Source organism: Alosa sapidissima, chromosome 7 (genome assembly GCF_018492685.1).
Source record: "Alosa sapidissima isolate fAloSap1 chromosome 7, fAloSap1.pri, whole genome shotgun sequence".
NCBI classification, from domain to species: Eukaryota; Metazoa; Chordata; class Actinopteri; order Clupeiformes; family Clupeidae; genus Alosa; species Alosa sapidissima.
Window position 1 is genome coordinate 29,795,059 of NC_055963.1, and position 22,070 is coordinate 29,817,128.

Here is a 22,070-nt window from a genome sequence, read left to right on the forward strand (position 1 = left end):
CCAACATGAAATAGAATCTGGACCCAAGTTCAAATCTCAAACCCGCCATTGTGAGTCCTTGTTGCTTTGGATGAAAGAATCTGCTAAATACCAGCCAACTTTAACTTTAAGTTCACACCACTGGCTGCCTTTTGAAGGCCAAACCTTTTTGAAAACCTGAGCCAGTTGTTACAGAGTACAACCACAGGTTTCTCACACACACACACACACACAAACGAAAGAAAATGAGTCGTGCTTGATTTCTGTCCCCTTATTTTACAGGGTGGTTGTAGTGAATACAAAACAACATAAGGCTGAAGAGTTAAATTCACAGTTCTGTAAAATGCAACAATTCATATGAGGACAGCTGTAAAATGAGAAAAAAAACATCAGCCCAGTTGGTCAAGATGATGAAGATTCAGGACATGATGATGAACATGAAGGCTATTACAATGGAATAGAATTGAGGTTATTTAAATGCAACAGTGAATATGTTCCATATATTAAATTAGTTCAATATAAATTTGTGACATGATCCTTTAATATTTGGCAATAAACAATGTGCCATTTAATTTCTATTATTTTTCTATGGTTTAAAAAATGGATTTAATACTCTTCTGGTTTACTTGCAATACATGCAATACATACTGTATGTGAATTTTATCATTCAGTAACACAAGGGTGGCAAAGAGGTGGAATCTCTTCACATATTTGCTTTTGAAAACATTTGCATACATTTCCACAGCAGATCCGGATATACAGGGCTGCTATTGTGCATACACCTGGCTTTTGGTGCCTGCCTATCTGTGTACAGATACCAAAGAGCAACTACCTTAACAGCTGGATTCACACCTCGTGCAAGCAATTTACCCTTAAAACGGCCAGAGTGTGAACATGGCAAGGAGGTGACTATTGGTCAGTAATCTAAGATTACAGAAACATGACTCTAAAGTCAAAATCTGCAAAAATGTTTGGTTAGCAAAACATACTGAGAGGCCACTAAACTTTTTTTTTATCATATAATGCATAACAGATGAAGGGATAAAGCACTTAATCTTTAAAAAAAAATATTGTTGCAATCTCGGTGTGAATGGATAGGTGAATTTGCGAAACTTAAACAAAACTTAAAAAAAAAAACTTTAAACTTTGTTATGGGATCAATACATAAATGATGTATGAATAAATCTATATCTTATTTATATACAGAGATACATTTGTTGTATGAACACTAACATGACTTATCTGATGGCAACGATACTAACAGAATGGAGTCATATTTACCATGCAGACTTAATGCAGCCTTTGACAGTGACAGACAATGAAGCTCACCTAACAGGAGTGTTGTGCTTCTCATGCACAAGGCATGCTCACCAATTAGAAGTGGCCCAACTTAAAAAGTGAAATTTGGCTTGAAGCTTGACTTTCAAAAATATCACAAATCAAATCGCAATCACAATATCTGTCTGAAAAATATATATTTTCTCCAAATCGTGTAGCCTTAATTTGCACACAGTCTTCACACTTGATGTTATTTCATTATCCTACTTTTCATAAAACATTGCTCTGGAAACTTTAGGAATTACCCTCTTCTTATGAACTATGATGTGGTCAAGGGTCAGAGCGCTTTCTGAAATACCATCCCAGTCGTTTTATTGATGAAGGACATCATTTACCACTGAAGCTTGGTATTGGTCTATCTGGAGTGTGGATGATAACCTGTCTCTAGGAACCACTGGTATGCCTGCATGGCCTCGGTTGAAATATCCTGCTTAACCTGGAATCCCTTTTGTGGGTAGTCTCGGATTCGCTTAAGGACCCCTAAAAGAATAGGAAGAAAGAAAAAAGACATCAACAAAAGAGAATGGTGTACTGAGATCACTACTGACAAACTGTTCAGTATCTTAAACCATGTTGTCTTGATATACTGCCATCTGACTTTTCTGACTGACCTGTTACCAGTAGTCAATGGCCTACTACAGTAATTTTCATGTAATCACTAAAAATAGCTGTCATTAAGCTACTCTTAAAAAGAGACCTCAATAATTTAGCAAGTTCTTTACAACTCACAAACTTTTTGAACTCAGAACTTTTGATCAACCAGAGATGATGCTGAGCACTTCTGTTTCGATTCCGTTACTGCCAGCACCACATTCATTAGAACTCCCATTGTCCGGGACGCATCAGGACGCATTAGTGTTCACGCTACACAGGATAAGTGGTCACATGCGTCCATGCCTGACTATCTCGGCGAGTGGTTTGAGCGATTGGATCACAATGCAATGGCTATTTACACTTGTATTAAGAACTGACCTCTTGGGATCTAATCACCCAAGACTTATATAAAAACAAATGTAAGTGGGGTAATTCATTACCATAGTTATGCAGGTGACACATAAACACATCAGGCTCTCTCATCAGATGACAACAGCTCAAGAAACACACTATTCTTCACATAGTAAAACTCTTATTGCAATGTTTTTCATTATTCTATTCTATGTAAGCAATTGTATTTGTCTTTATCTGTTTTCCCCTTTGTTTATGTAGAGTACCTTGGAGTACCTACCTATATGTATTAAAATCTGCTATATAAAACAAATTCCCTTGCCTTGCCCTGCCTATTGACACCTGCTGACAGGTCAAGTTCTAGTTTGTGTAAGTACCAAGCATGTAGCAGATGAGATCATATTTGCTGCCCACACTGGCATTGGGATACGAAGCCATGTCTAAGCGGGGTGAAGTGACGATGGTGTGAGTGTGTCCCTCTGGTCCGGGCCACTGGCGGAGAAAGGTAGCCATGACTCTTCGCTCCATGAAAGGCTGCTGTACTAGAATCAGCTTACTGACTGGAGGAAGAGACAGGAAAAGCTGATGTAGACAAATCACACAGGAAATTAAACAACTCTACATTCAATATCCACCCACACACTGCAGTGGCCAGCCTCAACTGACCGCATGATGTCTGCCTCCCTCTATGTGGGAACCATGGAGGTATTATATATAACTGGAGAGAGTGACTAAGTTCCGCCCTCCATACAAATGAATGGTGGAGGCTAGGCTAGGCTAGTAAATCCGGCCAATTCATAGTCAACGCCATCTTGAACACTGGGTTTCGGATCCAGCGCCAGTCGGCTCTGACCATGCGCCAAGTTACAAAGCTGGAAATGACGCATGGACCAACGTCGATTTTTATTGGATATTCTGTAAAAAGAGAGTCGTCCTCCAGTAAGAGGGTGGCGATAATGCACATAAAGTCCTTGCCTCATAACAAGAAGAAAAAGTTGCTCGGGAACGCGCATGGAGTCCGAGTGGAGTCGCCCTGAAGCGCAACTTAATTTCATTGGGATAACACAGCGGCTCTAACTAAGAGCGGTCTGCCTGCTGTCCTGCTGCAAATATGCATTCGAACATGACGTGAAATATCCGTAGTCGAACTATAAATAAACGATTCGGTTTTTAGTGCCAAGTGTAGCGCATTTTTACAGTCTATGATTAGTTTGTTTTTTATTTTATTGTTTGCCATCTCATAGCGTTGGCCCATGACCAAATCAAGCCAATAATAGCCAGTAGCCACAATAATGACTGGAGCCAGAGCCCTCAATAGCCACCCTGTTTTGAAAATAATATTGAAGATATTCAATATTATGGAATATAGTATTGAAGATAACGCACAGAACGGTCAGCCTGAGCGGACAATTACGTCCCCAACTCATCTAAAATGTGGTGTCTTTACTTTGAGTTGTACACCGCAGATGGTAAAGTAACGGTTAAAGAGAATGTTGTCTGTAGACTCAGCAAAAAACAGTTTACTTACGCATCCACGACATCCAATCTTCGCGCTCACCTGTGGAGTTACCATCCAAATGAGGCAGCGGTGTCAAAGGCACAGTAGACGGCCAGAGCATCGCCAGGCGTCCAACATCGTATGATCGCATACTTTCCGTAAATCCTAAATTATGTCCAGGGTCTGCTATTTACTTAGCAGGGCTGCCAACTTTTCAAAAAACCTTGGAGTGAGATTTGGTGGGGCCAACCAACATTTTGCTGCGGAAATTTTTGTTTGGCTCATTCAGCATTATACCGTACAGTAAAAAAAACGTACATCAGTGGTTCTCAGGTGTAGGGACCAGGCATGGACGGATTATGAACTTTCGGGGCCCTGGGCCCACATGTATGAAGGGCTCCCCACTAATTGTCGCATATGTGGAAGGGGGGTTTGGGGGTCCTCCCCCAGAATTTTTTTCATTTGTTTGATGTGATTTCTGGTGCATTTTGGTAGCTTAGAAATCTACTAGACACACCCTAGCGGCAGCAAATTACATTTGCTTCCAGGGCTAGTCTAGCAACTCTCCGTTGGCTTGTGAGCTCGAAAAATTAAACTTCTATCAGGCCAATCAAATCGTCTATAGAGTCGTTAGGGGGGCATAACATAATGATTGATGGCAGAGTTGCAACGGTTTGGCTTGAATTCCCTGCTACTTGAAAACAAAGAAGATGGATATTGCTGTTGGCCAACAGTGTGACACGAGTTAAGCTTGTTTTGAGATGGCAAAAGTTTGAACTAGCCAACTAGCTCCACTGGTGGGAAAACGCATGGGACTCAGTGCTGTCCTATTGCATGCAGAGGGAATTTGAAAGACAACCGATTATCCCGCCCCTCGGACTGAGCACTGCGAACGTTTTAATGTGGGTCTGGCTCGTCAGGCTAGCATTTTGGGGATGGCCAATACTAAATTCAATCAGATTCATAGCCTACATCCTGATGTGTTGATATTGAGGCAATGATTCCATGCAAAGGCTTGGGCTTCAGGGCCCCCTGACACCTTGGGCCCCTGGGTCTGGGCCCGGAAGGCCCGTGCAGTAATCCATCCCTGGGACCAGGGTCTCAGAGTTAAATGAACATTGGTATCAAAGGGATCTAGCCTACTACTAGGACCATGGGCGTCGGAGGCATTGTGAAAGTGGGTGGGACATTTCAGAGAGGGGCTATGGGGGTCCTCCCCCAGAAATTTTTTTTTGGACTAGATGCAATTTCCTGAATTCTGGTACATTTTAACAGGTTACTTAGATACTTCTATATAACAAAATAAAGCCAGCCTACGAAATTAATAAAAAGTAAATCATGCATCATTTAAAAATAACTCAATAGGCTACTTGGCTACGCAATAAGGTTTCCATTACAGCACCGCAGATGTTCAATGAACGCATGAAAGCGGATGGTTTGTTTGAAATCCCGACACTCTTTCAACTACATGGAACGTAATAGTGATTATCAAATACCTCCCCAGATTTCAGTGCCCATCAGTCCCAACATTTAACAATATAATTAAACAGTCCAAAAGTAAATTAGATATCAAACTAAACCGTGAATCCAATGAAAATGACAATGAAGCGCTAAACAGATGCTGAAAACAGCACTGGTATTTCACACGGCAAAAGTGAGGGGGTCCAAACTAACCATTTTAAAAAGTGGGTGGGTGTTTTGTAAGAGGTCAGAGGTCAGACTTGCTTATTTTTATGGAAATATTTGTGCTGTAGCCTAAGCTATTTTGCACTTCAGAATTATAACCATGCACACACAGGTGGAATAGTTAGGTGATATTGCAATATGTTCACAACCACAAAAACATATGCTACATTTCACAGTTCAGAAATGTTAAAAAATGTGTTGACATTTCAGCACTCCATGAAATTATGCAGAAGTGGTCACCTGTGTTATTCAGCTAGTTTATTTAAGATAATATATTGGTCATTGTAATGACCATAGCCTACATGCTATTCCTTTTTCAGGATGTACCCATATCTGCATGATGTGAATGTTTGCATATGGCTTATGTCAGGCTTTATATCAATATTTGTGTCTCGTTATTTGATTTTCTTCATATTTTTGCATTAATGTCACTAGGAAGCATGGCAATATAAATATATTCATTTATCTGTAATGGGATTGGCTGGAACCTGACAATATAAGAACCATGATAGTGGGATAATCTATGGCTGAGCAATTTACAAAAATGTATGTAGGCCTACTGACAAATAGTTTACATTAGAATACATTAGAATTTCGCCCCAATGAGGCTATGTAGAAATGTGTTGCAATTGCAAACCGGATTACTCAGGAATCACTTATTGCACAAAGGCATGCTTTATATCCTCGTATTCGGTACGGTTTGCTGTTTATTGTGATATTGGGTTTGCCACGTGTTGTGTGAAGGGTTAGTGAAATATTAAAACGAGAGTAATGGGTGTGCACTGTGTGCAAAATGCAAATATGATTAGCCTAAATTGCACGTCGGTTCAATGTTAATTTTCTCGCGAACCATATATCACAGCAACTTGGCGCTAATAATAGCTTAGATTCCGCACGTTCACCTGATGTGTGATATCGTATGTATAGGTTTAGTTTAGTTGAACCTCATCTGCCAGGTATTTGACCTACCAGGTTGACACTTCAGCGTGAAAAATACTCAATAATACTCAAAGCATACCTGAAGCCGGGGAAATGCGGGGGGAATGCGCCTGGGACGGTTCCTGAAGTAGCATCGCAAATGAGAAAATGTATAAAATTCCACAGACAGGGGGTGCTCTTGAACGCTCTCACCGTCTCTGAAAGCATAACCGTGGCTCAACAGGTAGATCTATAGATAGGCTAAACTCATTTTTCAGGCATCTGACCGACCGGGTTGACACTTCAGCGTGAGAAATCGGGGGTGTGGCGTGTGAGTGTGTGAAACCAATCAAATGCGTGTGTCTCACGGCCAATGCGTGTGAGTTGGCACCTATGCACCTATAGGCCTTACCTGACTCAATATGATAACCAGCTCAGTTTCTACTCAAAGCATAGCTGTCAACCATCCCATTTTTTAACTGTTCTTCCGGTCCCTCCCGTAACTTTTTAACCGTTTTAATATTCTCCCGTCAAATATCCCATGATTTAATACGCTAAATAAATATAAATAAATAGGCTATTATCACTCCAAGGTCGCCTTCAAGCAAATATTTGAGGTTTGAACAAGTTGTTGCGGCAAATTTGCAATAAGGTCATATTTTCACGATATGCAAATTAGGTTTCTGGCTAACAGCCAACTTTTCAAGGTTTTTTGAAAAGTTGGCAGCCCTGAGGTGAGTTTAGAGTTGTTTAGAGAATGTAGTACCAATTGTGTCTGCAGTAATGTAATTGAGACAATTACACTCATCAGTGGTTGGTTTGAAGAGATGGGAGTCAGATTTCCAACCTTTTGATAACACAATGCATTACACTGTTCCAGAAGTAGCCTGCCAACTGCTGTACGTCGCTTTGGATCAATGTGTCTAGCAAATGAATAAACGTAACTGTAAATGTAATGCTATGTTCAAACGAGTCAACTGAGACTGTGATTACATCTAGCTGTTTTCTACTATTTTACTGACAAATAAGAGCTACCAGAGAACACCTTCTAGCACAAGTTTGCAGTCTAGGACACAATTTTTGTTGAGTTTTGAATGCATTGCTTCATTTTGCAGAAGATTTGTTCTTTTTTGCATGTTGTGTAAATTGTAAATTGTTTGTACAATTGTTTTCCAGAACAAGACTGGTTTTGAAAAGGTGTTTAAGGCGTTAAAAAAAACTGTCCTACACTTCCCCCTAGTGGTCACCAGGTGATACAACTTCATCAGATAGAGCTGGATGTAAACTGAGCACTCAAGGACAGGTTATATTACCCGGGACATTGTTGTTCTGTAGGACCTGGTAGGAGAAGCGGATGTTCTGTCCGGTGTTGGTTGCTGCAGTCTCTAGTAGGATGCTGCTGCGGGGGACTCCCATTCCGCACGCGATATCGAGGAACACCTCCGCCTCTGGACGCGTCCACACGCCTGATGGACACGCACAAACACACGAGATGTGTGAAAAGGAACAGTTACAAACTACAAAGGGTAATTAATTGATAAATTAATGATTGATGATTTAAGTTGTTGAAGGCTTCTACCTATAATGATTTATAATTAAAAAAACATGTTTTTTTACAAAAACATGAAAAAATCAGAAAATGCAAAAATGCATGATTGTGTTGCACAAGAAAAGGTATATCCAGATATGATCCACTATACTTAGCAGTTATATTTCACTACACACTATATTTAATATACAAGTATTTCAAATTATATTGCAAAATGTGATAACAGCATTAGTGTGTGTACAACATTTTGAAGGGAGGGGATAGGCATAACTAACTATATATATAAGTGTATATATACTCTTTTGATCCCGTGAGGGAAATTTGGTCTGCATTTATCCCAATCCGTGAATTAGTGAAACACTCAGCACACAGTGAACACACAGTGAAGTGAAGCACACACTAATCCCGACGCAGTGAGCTGCCTGCTACACCGGCGCTCGGGGAGCAGTGAGGGGTTAGGTGCCTTGCTCAAGGGCACTTCAGCCGTTCCTACTGGTCGGGGTTCGAACCGGCAACCCTCTGGTTAGAAGTCCGAAGCCCTAACCAGTAGGCCAAGGCTGCCCTTACTATGGCAATCATTTTAGTGCCATATGCCTCAAATGTAAATATGCTAACAATATGCTAACAGGACTATTGTTACAGGTGGATCTCACCTGCAGTCTGGTTGCCGAGGTAACCGGTGAAGAGCAGCCATGGAGCAAACCCCTCAAGGAAGAGCTCAGCTGATCTCTCTGCCACTCTCGTATCGTGGCAGCCAAGTCCAATGATCACATCACTCTAAGATGGACAACAGTCACTGAAAGTTAGGGTGGTGGCCTTGTCCTTGTACCTGGTTGCAGAGTGCACTGCACTCATATCCTTATTCCCACTGTATGCTGGGGCCGAAGTCCAGCTGGCACTCATGAAACTGTTGTTTAATTTTGTAGTTACAGTCCATTCTAAGCAACGTCCTTGTTTTTTGGATGCTTTTTCTATATTATTAAACTACATGCAAAGAAATATTCATACTCCTTAAAATCACTTTGTCACTTGTACTATACTCATTCTCACTCATCCTAACTCATGGAATACGGAAACATGACGTAACACTTTGGTACTCTATTATCTATACTGACAATAGAGTAACAAAGTGTTACGTCACATGTTCTACATAAACCAAATTAACAACGAGGAATACTAGGCCAGACCAAAGTTTTCTAGAAAAGGAATGTTTTTTCGCGTATAATAAGCAGTTTGCTTTTCCGATGATTGAAGCAATTATTGAGAATAGATCGTCTTTATTTTTTTTATTTAAAAACTGAAACTAATGTCATGCAAACCGCTGTCGCTCCTGAGTGCAATCATGTTCAGATCTGTCGATCTGTGATTTTCTCCTCTTGAAATGAATTTATTCGCATTTTCAAAGAAAGAACACAGTGAAGCAATAGAAAAACGCCATCTAGGTTTGGTTGTTTAGAACAGAAAATCTGGTTGCCTGGACAATGTGACATAATGGCTTTGGTGCTCTATTGAATATGCTTGTGTTGCGCTTTGAAAGTTGAACCAAGTTCAACGCTTAGCTTGTTCAACGCTACAACTCGTTGAGTTGCAACTGTTCCTGTATCGAACCATAGAGAACAATAGGAAATCTGCCACTTACCGCTGGCCAGTGTGATCCCCGCTTAACTAATATATTCATCATTCAACTGTTCTTTGTTGGTCATTCTCTCAGTGCACTGAATTGCACTTTGCACTGAATTGAAAAAATAAACCGTTGCTTTGCATGCACTGGTATTTCCTTCAGGAAATGCATCTCTTTTGTACTGAAGTATTTTTTATCTTGTAAGTAAAAAGAAAGGGTATATTAAAGGATAGTTTGTGCAGTCAGTGTATTACTTTTTTTGTATTACTATTTTGGTGGTCCCTGCCATCTTAAGAGAAGAGAGTTCATAGAAGTAGATTAACAAACTCTCCTCCGTATGTACTGTAGCTATTGTCTCATTTGTTGTATGGACTTCTCCTAGCAAGATGTACACTTACAAAATGAAAATGACTTCCGTTTGTCTGTAGGGACCCGCTCCACAGCATCACAGATGTGTAATGCTATTTTGAGCCTTGTCAGCCAGAGGCTTGAAATACCGATTTACTTTGATGTATCAAGCTGGCCCCCAAGGCTATTGCTGTTTTGTTGTAAATGCATATTATGGTCTTACTCAAAACTACTCTGATTAACATCAATTTGGTCACCAACAAAAGTGTACACTCGTTATCATCCAAAAATAGACCCTGGGTTGTTCAGAGACCAGAGTTGTCCTTTAAATACAATGATCACAGCCTTTCCTTGCCTTGAGGTAATCTAATATAATTTACTACATATACAGTAGGCATCCACCAACTGAAGAAAAAACATTTGGGAGTGGCATATTTGACATTTCATCTGAGCAACCTTTTGGGAGAAGCATAAATGTAATCTCTAGGCTATTATGTGTATGAAGAGCAACCTATTTGATACAAGAACTGTGTTTTACAATATCGTTATTCTATTGATATGGTTCTGGTGTTGATCAACTTGATGGTCTCCTACAGACCGTCTACAGATGCTGTGATTATAAACAAACTGTAAATCTGTAAACATACTAACTATATAGGGTTAGGTGTTTGGTTTGGTTAAGGTCATGTTCAGTAATGAACTGAACTTGAATTTCAACAAATCATCTATAAAGTGCCTGTAGGCAGTCTATCCAAGTAAAGTGTCACCCAGGTGTTTCTGCTATTCCATGGCACATCTCTGTAAATTCACCATCATGGAAATAGAAAATATCGTATTATGTACCTTCTCCAAGGTCTGATTTAGACTGAGATAATCCCACAGAATTCTGGCTTTCCTGTCAATCTCATCATCCATTTCTCTTGCATGCTGATCTGCCAAGGAAAATGAGAAACAATAGGATTCAAATTACTCATTCTATGAAAAACACCATTAACTGTTAAGACAAAAAAAAATCTAGTGTCTACCCATTAAGTAAAAGCAGTGTTGGCCTTCCCTCTTTAAAAATGACACTGCAAAAAAGGCTGTGCTCCAGAAAAGTGCTTTGGAGTCCATACATTTGCAAGCAACTGCTGCTGCATTCAATACAATGTAAAAAGAAGAGCCCGAATCTCGCTAGGGGCACTTTTGTGCTGCAGTGCATTCCATTAAAGACAACACCATCCGGCACAGGAACTGCCGCCTCTCCCTGCGACGTCAGTTTCCTTTTCCTCTCTGTTCTTCCTCCTCTGGGAGAATGATGAAGAGGGGAACCCGTGACGCAGCATCTCTGTGCCGGCCCTCGGATCACTCTCCTCTCTCCCATTCCCCCCTGTGTGGTGGCCAGTCAGCTACAAAGAACTTGTGACGTAAAGAATGAACAAGCATCCACCCTCCCCGGCCCCCACCCCACCCATTACTCTTTCACCTGCCCTTCGCTCCCTCTCGCTTACCGTCGGGGAACTGATGGTGGTCACTGCTCTGGACTTAGATCACTGGAAAATGAACAAAAGTATCCTTTAGGGGATGGCTAACTATATTAGCAGAACAGAGAAACTCTTCTCCAGTTGCACATCTCTTGACGTGATCTACTCAATGTCCACGACTGCTCCCTTGCTTTGGGATTGTTTGTTTTTTTGTTTGTTTGTTTACTTTGACAAGGTGAGAGCCCTCTGATGATTGTGCTGGCTGACCTGCCTGTAGCCCCTCCCCTTGTGTTGCTGACAGTCCAGTCAGCAACAACACAAAAACATGCCCCATTGCCCCGCTATGACCATAAACAGTTACAAACACCATGCTACCCTGCTGTGCTTTTGAAAAAAAAAAAAAAGAAAAACAAACATGAACAATGGTGTAGAGAAACACCCTTCAGGGCATTATGTCTTCATGTTATTTTCAGCCCTTGAAATTACATCAGTTTTACAGCCTGAAAATCACATTTTCTGGGAAGCAATGTTTGGGCATTAATTAAAGTATTATTTATAGGCTGCCCAAAAGTTTTAGGGTGGAAGACAAACATGTTCTCAGTATGACTGAACCATTAAAAGTTTGTATGGAATTCTCATTGATTTTCTACAAGGCTCTAGATTTGGAAAAAAGTGCAAAAAGAGTGATCTTAAGGGTAGTATAAACTATATTTGATTAATGTTGTATATATGAGCTCTCTAAATATAATGGGCTTGAAGATTTTAAGGATTAGACACAGGGAGGTTGTGTTCTTCTGTAATTTTCTTAGGATGAAAATGGTATGTGGGGTAGCTAGTAGGCACATAAAAATCTACTGGTATGTGAAAGTAGCTCAGTGTATGGGCATTTAGTGTACAAAGTGCCGATGCTGTACCATAGATAGTCAAAATCATTGTTCTGACTCAGGGACAAGAATGAAAACCCATTGGTATACAATATAACCAAGTAAGTACATTTATGTATGAATGAAACAAGGTACATCATTGGCACTTTATACACAAAATGACTATAAATTGAGTTATTCCCACGTTGATGCTACCCCACACACCATTTTAGTCCTACGAAAATTACGAAAAAATGCAATCACACCATGTTTCATCCTTATTATCTTCATGTTCATTTGTTGCAGAGACCTCAAATATTGGCTCAACATTAATAAAGTATTGTATTGGCAGAGAAAATAATGATTGGTGTCATGTGGATACAGAAAATTAGTTTAGAAGACCCTCAATGTCAAGAGTTTTGCATTTTGTTACATATCTAGGGTCTTATATAAAACTAATGGGCATGCAGTGCAAACCTTTAACGGTCCAATCATACTGAGAACATGTCTGTTTTCCACCTTACGAAGTTTGGGCAGGCTGGGAAAAATACTTTTCAAGATATCAATGCCTAAACATGGCCTCCAATATAAGGCCTTTCTGAGAGTGTAAAAATGGTATGATCAAGGGTGAAAAAATTATGAAAACATTGGAATTTAACAAAAATACTGTCTTAGTTTTGGGACCTAAATATTAGGGAGAAATCTGAGCAGCAACCATTTTCCTGGACTTGACACAGAATGACCCATTTCCCTTACCTACGAATGCTATTGCTCAACTGCTCCTCCTTTCCTTGTTTGTTAGTTTCTGTTGTATTTTCTGATTATACTGACCCTATTATCAGAAACACCTGTAATTATTTACATTAATTAAATGACCAATGACCATATAGGTAAGGTAGGTAGGGTGTATTATAAATGTCAGAAGAGACATACATTAAATGTGCATAACAACATCTATGACTTCACAAAGGTGTGGTGATCTCAAAGCTACATTGTTTTTAAATGTCAGAATTGATGAGTAAAGCTTCATTATCTGCAAATGAGAGGTGACAAGACCCACTGGTAAAACAACTGTGCATAAAATATATACATTTATTTGTTAAATATTTAATTATACAGCTTTCAGCCTCAAAACATCTCTAGTCCATACAAACAATAGAACAGTGCTGTAGTCCATGGCAAGTAACGACATTCATTTGTGGGAATAGACTGAAACCAGAGTGTCTACTGATGGATAGAAACATGCATTGCTTGCTCTATTTTTTTTGAAGTCATCTACCATCCATTTAACAGATAAACAGGAACTAATCAGGGATCAGCACTGCTGTTGAGAAGCACAAGTGCCCACACACTCACAGATACAATGACCTTCAGTACAGCTCAGCCATTTAGCATGCCTCCACACAGTTCATCCATCACACCTGAGTGATGTACACTGATTGTAAGATTAGGAGTAACCACAGGTAGTGTGAGCTGTTCAGTTTATAGGGACCTCATGTTCACGTTTTGCCCATGTCTGTGCCTTGACCCAGCCCAGCTACCACGTAAGAGGCCGCTGCCCGCTGGAACCACTTCCTGTCTGCAGGTAGCCATCGTACAGCTCTCGGAGGTGCAAGATCAGCTCCTCCGTGTTCTGGCCCGTCAGAGCCGACACAGGGATCACCCTTTGGGGGACCTGTGCCCTGAGGGCCTCCAGGTTCGTCTGTGCCTGGGGAAGGTCCAGTTTGTTGGCCACAATGACCTGGGGTCGCTGGGAGAGGCCCGGTTCATACTGGTCCAGCTCAAAGCGCAGGTGCTCCAGCTGTGCCCAGGGCTCGGGCTCGGAGAGGTCCAGAACAAAGAGCAGGACACGACAGCGTTCGATGTGCCGCAGGAAGGACACGCCCAGGCCACGGTTCAGGTGAGCGCCATGGATCAAGCCTGGGATGTCTGCCACTGTGGCCAGAGCAGCAATCAGATGGGAGGGTTTGAGATGGGGGAGAAAGGATAACAATTACAAAGGAAACAAACTGAAGTAAACAAGACCGTTTTAACCAGCACAGACACATTCATTAGAACTGGAAGGTCACGTAAGCGGCCAACATGACTGTAAATTCAAAACACACCAGCCTTCTAAACAACAATGAGGACAAATGAGAACGATAATAATAGCCTTGCAACAAACTCCACAGAAGGATAGGTTTCCAAACCTCGACGTACAACGTGTGTGACGTACCTGCCACCTGTTCGTGGTCTCTGTACTGGACTATCCCTACGTGAGGGTTGAGTGTGGTGAAAGGGTAGGCTGCCACTGCTGGCTTGGCGTTGGAGATGGCCCTGAGCAGGGAGGACTTCCCAGCATTTGGAAACCCGACCTGAAGATCATACAGAGTTCCATTAAGATGAGCCCATGATGCCATCTAAAAATGCTTAAAGCTACTATCTAAGAAACACAAATGGATGGCCCATCAACAGCACACACCATCATCTCCACACACAAACCGGTTCAACTACTCATTGATAGCATATTGTGCAAAAAGCTGCACAGTTATTAGGGCACATTCTTAGGAAGTGCAATAGGCTTTCAAGTGTACATGGCAAAATCTCACTCTGAGAGGAGATTGACTTGGACTGCAATTGCCGTTTCAGACTCTCACCAGTCCAGCATGGGCCATGGTGCGCAGCTCCAGCTGCAAAACTCGTTCTTGACCCTGCTCCCCAGGTGTGGCAGTCATGGGCGCGCGGTTCTCATTGGACAGGAAGAAGCGGTTGCCCTTCCCCCCTGCCCCTCCATGAACCGCCACAAACTCCTGACCATGCGTTGACAGGTCAGCCACTATTTTCCCCATCTCTCTCACGATAGTACCAGCTGGCACCTACCCCACAAAGACCAAAATGTCACAAGTATGTCACAAAGGCCCTGCACATGTGATAACCAATGAAATCGATGGAATGTCTTATTAGAGCCTGGAGGACTCACTGGGATGTAAGTGGCTTTTCCATTGCGCCCGTAACAGTTTTTACTGCCTCCGGCTTCTCCATCCACACCTAAGTATACAGCCGATACTGTTGACAGGGACTTCACCTGTGTGTTTACTAGAAGATATTCAGGACACCACAGATCACTCAGCGGCACACAAAGATATGTTCATTTATATAATCTGTTCAGTGGCACATCCATTCCAAACAGCAACATGCCAACAGAAGTCATGCTATGGAGCTATGGTGGAATATCAGTCTCTAACAATAACAATGACCAGAGCATGTATCTAGGCAAAAATGACAGCATTGAGAGAGCATTCACCTTTGAGGATGACACTCCCACCATCACCTCCGTTGCCTCCATCAGGTCCTCCCCACTCCTTCCTTGGTTCACTGTGGAATGCGCAAGCCCCTTTGCCCCCTGAACCAGCAACAAACCTCACCCTACGGTAATCCACAAAGTAGCGTGTCTGCAGGAGAGAAATTTACAATCAGCAAGCGTCAGCGTAATCAGCATCGGCCTTTTCAAAGACTGAACTTAGTATTGGGGCCATCCTTAAAAATATTTTTGTTTGCAGTAACAGCCAAAAAAAATTAAAAATGGGTCGGTAGGTAGGTCAATATTTTTTTTTTTCAAGATTCAAAGTAAAAAAAAAAGTACAATTTTGGTCATGGTGATTACGTAGGAATGAATTTACACAAATGTGCATATCGTGACGTAACTGACTGGGTCTTCAACCCGTGCCTTCAGGCGCACCATTGCAAACCTCATTCTGATGCAGGTTATATAGACCAGCCTTTCTCAAACTTCTTTGACCTGAGGCCCGGTCATGGCAGACTTTTGGGTCATAAGGCTCATCTACATGTACCCAGAAAGAAGGCTACAATAGCTCTTGGCCACGTTATATTGAAATTTGACTATACAATACTCAATGCTATACAGTGTATTATACAGTCTCTGCTCTGTTTCTAAGGAAGTTCTAAAAAACAACGTCGTTCTATTAAGTTTCGTTAAATAAATAAATAGCCTTCCAACAGGTTGAAGCGGAGCTTTGATACCAACGTTATCGATTAGTTTCAGTTTCTCTCGCGCAGACGCGCATTGAATGAATGCTCATACCACCACTTAATTGTAGGGCTCCATGTTTAATGACATCGATAGCAGAAACGTTTGTTTTCTTTTTTCGTCGATCCGCGGTTTCTTGATCAACTGCGCAGCAAATTATCAGATGAAGCACCGGGCCTAATTTCACTCCACGACTCCGCGGACCAGCAGTCTCCATGTTGCGGACCCATATTTTGAGAAATGCTGAATAGACCACAACAAATTTCAATACTCCGACACGGTCACCGTTAGACTAGGGGGAGAAGGGATGAGAAAAGATCTGGCCACAGTTCTTCCAGAACTTCGTGCCAAGTAAAAGCGTTATCAGTTTGTGTGAATGAAACGAAGCGTAGGCCATAGTGTGACATGCGTAAAACCAATGGTGTAGAGATGACGCCACAGGTTTTTTTTTTAAGTGAGCCACGTTTGCATGTAGGCAATTTATATTCACAATACTTGGGCCTACTAAAAGAAATATTATTTTATTGCGTTTGTATTGGTTGTTTAGAGTAAAAAAAACAATCGGTCGGTATTAACGCAAGTTTACAACCGGCAAGTCGGTCGGACTAAAAGGGGAAAAAAATAAATATTTGGGTCGGTTCTAAATTGACAGGGTCGGTCGGGTTACGGCAAACGAAAATATTTTTAAGGATGGCCTGGGTCAAAAGTGGTGTTCTGCAGCCATTAATCTAACTAAATTCATATCTACAAGAGAAACTAGGAACAGCATTGACAGTGTTAAGTTAATAGGTCATTCCATGTCAAATCACACAGGTCACCCTCTCCAAAAAAATCTGAAAAAAAAAAAAAAAAAAAAAATCACAGGTGTTTGTAGACCAAATCTATGCATAAATCTTAAATAGTATATCTGTATCACTAATGGTTCCAAAACTACAGCCCTTTGAAGTCATTTTAAGCATTGTGGTGAACAATCCTTTTTGTTCAACTTCCAACATTATTGTCTCTCTTGGTATTTCACACACATTAGTGAAACTATGTGAATAGAAGTACATTTTCCTGTTGAATTAAAAAATCCAATCAGATCAGACGTATCTTGTGTAATTTCCCCTCCGCAAAGTTTTGACAATGGCTATAAATTCATTATGTGAAAAGACCTCATCACCTTTGAGGGCTTCTCATTCAAAAAGTATGTGACACAAATTCACAGATTTTAAGGATATCTAATGAATATCTAATCGATATGGATTATAAGGTCATGTCCATGCATTAACTTTGGTTGTTATCATTATCATATTGTCAGAGCATTCTTTTTTAATTGGGCTTGATTTTCAAAAAGCCTGTTTTCATCTTGTCATTTCACCACGTGGACAGTTAACAGGATTTTTTTTACATTTTACCATATATCATTCTGTATGTGAGGATCATCTGTCTAAAATTTGGGCTTGCTGCTGAGTTTCTTTATTGAGATAAGGTTTTTGAAAAGTATTGTCTATAAATCCACTAAATATGTACTGGATCTGCAGTACCACTTTGCACCAAATGTGGTGCTCTTTTAATACAATGGAAGTCAATCTGGAAGTCTTTTTGAATGAGAAGCCCTCAAAGGTGATGATGTCTTTTCAAATAATGAATTTATAGCCATTTTCAGAGCTTTGCAGAGGGGAAAGTACACAAGATACGTCTGATCCGATTGGATTTTTTTATTAAAACAGGAAAATGTTGGAAGTTGAACAAAAAGGAGTGTTAAAAGGATGCTTAAAATGACTTGAAGTTTCAAAGGGCTGTCGTTTTGCAACGAGTTAGTTATACAGATATACTATTTAAGATCTATGCATAGATTTGGTCTACAAACACCTGTGAATTCTTTCAGATTTTTTCGGAGAGGGTCACCTGCCAAATTGTGCTGAAATTGCGTGATTTCACACGGAATGACCCTAATGCTACAGCGGTAATGATAGAAAGTTGCGTAGATTAGGCTTGTTGGTAACTTATAGATTGTACATATCAGTGAGGCTGTAATCGTAATGTACTTTGAGAGGGACATGCCAATATAAAGACATAAAACGCTACAATAGCCTATTACTCAGCACTGTCCAAAATAATGACTTTCTGTCCGATGTAATCACAAACTAAACTTAACAATAACAATTCTATAGGCCTACGTGACTAACCAACAGCCCATATCAGAGGAAGCAAAGACATTAGTGTGGCAAAATCTTGTCAAACTGTTGTGAAACAGTTTTTTTGTTCCTAGGAATTCTAACTAACCTACAGACTCACATTTACAGTTTTCCTTGGGTGTTGCCATTTCTGAGTAAAACCTGCACAAAATCTGATAGGTGGGTTTATTCACGGATGATGTCCATCCCATGTCAATAAATGTTTTCGTGCATCAGTTCATTAGATCAGAAATGGGTAGTTCTCCTGAACAAACTTTTTTACTGATAATATTTCTAATGTTTTCACTCTGGTGCATTTAATTCAGAGTAGACTAAGAGAGAGTGAGAGTAGTCTACATGATGATGCCAATTGGGCAGGGATATAGAAGGAGCAAGGAGGAAATAAAGAGGAAGCAAAATAGGCATAGAGCATCACCTGGCCATGCTTCACTTTAAACATGCACCTTTCAGGGTTTTCTTCATTCTTCTTCATCCAAACATACTACGGTTCTATAAACAAAACAGAATACTGAACCAAAACCATATGAATGAGTGGCAATAGCTTTGGCAGTTAATTCTATGGAGCAACGGAACAAAACTATAACTTTTTGGGCCTCCTGACCGGTGGTTATGTCTGGAGGATGAAGAATGAAGAATAGGCCTACCCTGAAAGGTGCATGTTTAAAGTGAAGCATGGCCATGTGATGCTCTAGGCCTATTTTGCTTTCTCTGGTACTGATAATCAGCTGCATATAAAGGGGTAGGTACAGTCATTCAGATATTAGGAAATCCTTGGAGAAAACATACTGTCCATAGAAACCAATAGAATTGTAAAGTGAGTAAGATGAGTATTGTCCACTAGAAATGGACTGATATTTCTCAGGAATGCTACCACAGCTGATGTCTGACTACCCATAATCTTAGCACTGGATTTTAACAATGAAAAGTGTCCTTTTATCAGTGCAAAATACACTTTTTGTGAAGGGTGACAAGGCTATGTAATACTAAAAAGATAAACATATTACTCCACATGTTCACTATGGCTACAGCCTTGGATATCAGTTAGGTCTTTGAGTAGCCTGCCACATTACCGTGTGTAAAAATAGACTGACAAAGCAACAACATTGATATAACCTCGAACAGTAACTCACCAGCTTTTTCTCAGATATGTCGGTCTTTTTCTGAATCCTACGGGTTTTTCCACACAATCCGCAAGTTGTGGAAAATGGTTTCTTGGACAGTGGGTGCCAGAAAGACGTTTGGTTGCCCCACGATCCAGGCCAACCACAGGTCCGCCTGACTTGCCTGGTCCATTGTAAAATATTTTTTACTTGAACCAGGATAACTCTATTTGTTAGCATTACCAATACACTCCAATATCGTTTATACAAATACAACAAAATGTGAACCCGGTGTGTTAACGTTACTAGCAAACGACAGCTAATGCTAGCTAGCTATCAAATGTCACAACCTTGAGAGATTATTGGGTGAATCTTAAACTGTCGTATGATGTTGAATTAAGAACCTGGTGCTAATAATATAAGAACGTTTCAAAATGTGGGGGAACCCAAAAAGATAAAAGCAACACGTGCCATTGCAAAATAGTAGGCTAAATATGACTCAGATAATGTTATGTGGCAGACATTGTACACATTACGGCGGCTGGAGAAGATTAAACATAACGGCGAATGCGCCATGTAGCCTTCTTGGTGATAGGTAAACCAAAGTTTCAACAGCATTAGCGCCATCGAATGGTATGGAGTGTGTACGCCTATGGTTGAGATAACTACCACACCACAGCAAACACAGGCTAAAACTAACTTGTCTTCCCCTCAACTGAACAAATATTAGGCTGACAGTTCACAACTTCACATATTGGCCAGACATGAAAAGGTAAGCTTTGCTTTATTATTTTCAATATTAAACAGTACCAAAAAGAATACTATATATTACAAGCGATGCACAATGATTTAAATTTATGACAATAACAGAAGTAACGCTCTTATTTGGTTAGTGATAATCTCTCGCACACTAGGCTACACATTGGGGATGAAAGTCTGATACACATAAAATGAGACATCCAAATCACAGTATTCCTAGGCCTAAAAAAATAACACACATGCACATACACAAAGTGATGTGGTTGCGAGGTTATGGTGTCCTTCGATTGTCATGGATCATCGGTTGTGTTACAAAAGTAGCTGTTTAACAGCCAGATACTTCAACTCTATGTAAGCTTCATTTGCAACTTCAAGAGGATATGGGTTGTGCTGTCCCCTTAGGGATGGAATAATAGTCTTACTGCCTGGTGAATTTAGTATAGTGTTGTATCTTCATACATACAGGTAAACTTATAACAAACAGTTGTTTTACAGTTAAAACTATAAAAAATGAATATAAAAATAAGGCAAACATATCAGCTGTACTTTTGAACAAAACCTCTGATTCCACACACACTGCCAACAGACCCCACACAGGATCAAAGTTAATCACCCATTTTGTCAAGACGTGAAGGCAAATAAAAAGTTAAGCACATTAATAGAGGCTACACTCTCACTCAAAAAAATGCACACATGTGCACACTCACACATACACTGAAATTTATATTCACCACTGCTCAAGGTCTAGGTTTAAGACAAGCTATGAATAATAGCATTATAGAGCCTTTGGCCATTAGTCAATACATTATTTGAAAACATGAATAGGCCTGCCTTTGAATTATTATTTTTTTTTGTTGATAATATGTAACCACATCACTTTTAGATTATTTGTGTAGGCTATCACTTAGGCTACAAATGGCTTAATTGTTGGTCACAGTTGATAGATATTCCTGAACCATCACTTCAAGTTTCCATGTATGAATCATGTCCTCTCATTACACATATTATGCACAATTGTCATATTAAACCATTATGCTTCAGATGTGCCTTGTGTCTGTGTATATGGTATATTTCACAGTGAATATATGGAGTACAAAAATGTAAAATAAGGTAAAATAAATTCAAATGAAACAAACAGCATATATGCTCCTGTGTTTATAGTCTATAGGGTTTTGACCAGTGTGCACATTTAGGCATATAACAGACTGGTGTTACTCCGTTGGATCCCAAATCACCAATCTGTGATTTCAGCAAATATAAATATACTGTATATATATGTAACACATTTACAAAATAAGCCAAAACACATTCATTTTAAAAAACAAATACATATAAACATATAAATAAATAACTAAATAAATAAATAAATAAATAAATAAAGTGCTATCATTTTAAAAAGTGTCACTAAACTTTAAATATTCTTAACATATTCTTAACATATGTTCACATAATGCATAAACCTGTCATGCATATGTACCTACTGTCATGTTCTACTGACTACTAAAAGTCACAAGTAAGAGTTAAGCAAAGATACCAGGATATATATGGATAAGACATGGGCATTGGGGTGAGAAAAGAGAAAATAGAACTGATGGTCATGGAAAATATGAAAAACTCTATTATTGACTTTACTTTGAAAGTTGTTGCATCTATTACTTTGTGTCATTAAAATAAAAGCAAACTAAAGACACAAAAGACAACAATTGAAAGGATTGATGTAGGCAAATTACATGCAAATATAAATATACTAAAATAACAAAACATTTTACCTTCTTAAGCCATCATTTACTCTGGGA

The 22,070-nt window shown here is 40.0% G+C and overlaps 2 protein-coding genes across 4 annotated transcripts; both read right to left on the reverse strand.

Annotated features, from left to right (window-relative positions):
- Positions 1 to 235: 235 nt before the first annotated feature.
- On the reverse strand, positions 236 to 13,186 carry LOC121713638 (uncharacterized protein SCO4629-like). Of its 3 annotated transcripts, XM_042098401.1 has the most exons (7): positions 12,965 to 13,186; positions 11,373 to 11,414; positions 10,726 to 10,814; positions 8,567 to 8,690; positions 7,678 to 7,830; positions 2,640 to 2,822; positions 236 to 1,797 (listed from the first exon to the last, which is right to left on the reverse strand). In XM_042098401.1, the coding sequence occupies exons 3-7, from the start codon at positions 10,795 to 10,797 to the stop codon at positions 1,673 to 1,675; spliced, it is 657 nt and encodes a 218-aa protein (XP_041954335.1). In that variant the 5' UTR covers positions 10,798 to 10,814; positions 11,373 to 11,414; positions 12,965 to 13,186; the 3' UTR covers positions 236 to 1,672. The 3 variants fall into 3 exon arrangements, with proteins under 3 accessions (XP_041954335.1, XP_041954336.1, XP_041954334.1); XM_042098402.1 differs by lacking the exon at positions 11,373 to 11,414; XM_042098400.1 differs by lacking the exons at positions 11,373 to 11,414; positions 12,965 to 13,186 and adding an exon at positions 10,908 to 11,054.
- A 96-nt stretch (positions 13,187 to 13,282) lies between these two features.
- Positions 13,283 to 20,075, reverse strand: mtg2 (mitochondrial ribosome-associated GTPase 2). The gene is made up of 6 exons (XM_042098399.1): positions 19,546 to 20,075; positions 15,492 to 15,639; positions 15,168 to 15,283; positions 14,845 to 15,063; positions 14,424 to 14,562; positions 13,283 to 14,143 (listed from the first exon to the last, which is right to left on the reverse strand). The coding sequence occupies exons 1-6, from the start codon at positions 19,753 to 19,755 to the stop codon at positions 13,746 to 13,748; spliced, it is 1,230 nt and encodes a 409-aa protein (XP_041954333.1). The 5' UTR covers positions 19,756 to 20,075; the 3' UTR covers positions 13,283 to 13,745.
- Positions 20,076 to 22,070: the final 1,995 nt, after the last annotated feature.

Coding starts and splice junctions, on each gene's coding strand:
- LOC121713638 (XM_042098400.1), bottom strand. CDS start 10,995: ATGGACTCCAAAGCACTTTTCTGGAGCACAGCCTTTTTTGCAGTGTCA. Junction 10,815..10,907: donor ACACTGCTTTTACTTAATGG/GTAGACACTAGA, acceptor TTTCCTTGGCAG/ATCAGCATGCAAGAGAAATG. Junction 1,798..2,639: donor TCTCATCTGCTACATGCTTG/GTACTTACACAA, acceptor CTATTCTTTTAG/GGGTCCTTAAGCGAATCCGA.
- mtg2 (XM_042098399.1), bottom strand. CDS start 19,755: ATGCTAACAAATAGAGTTATCCTGGTTCAAGTAAAAAATATTTTACAA. Junction 14,563..14,844: donor CCATGGCCCATGCTGGACTG/GTGAGAGTCTGA, acceptor TATGATCTTCAG/GTCGGGTTTCCAAATGCTGG. Junction 14,144..14,423: donor AGACCACGAACAGGTGGCAG/GTACGTCACACA, acceptor CTCTGGCCACAG/TGGCAGACATCCCAGGCTTG.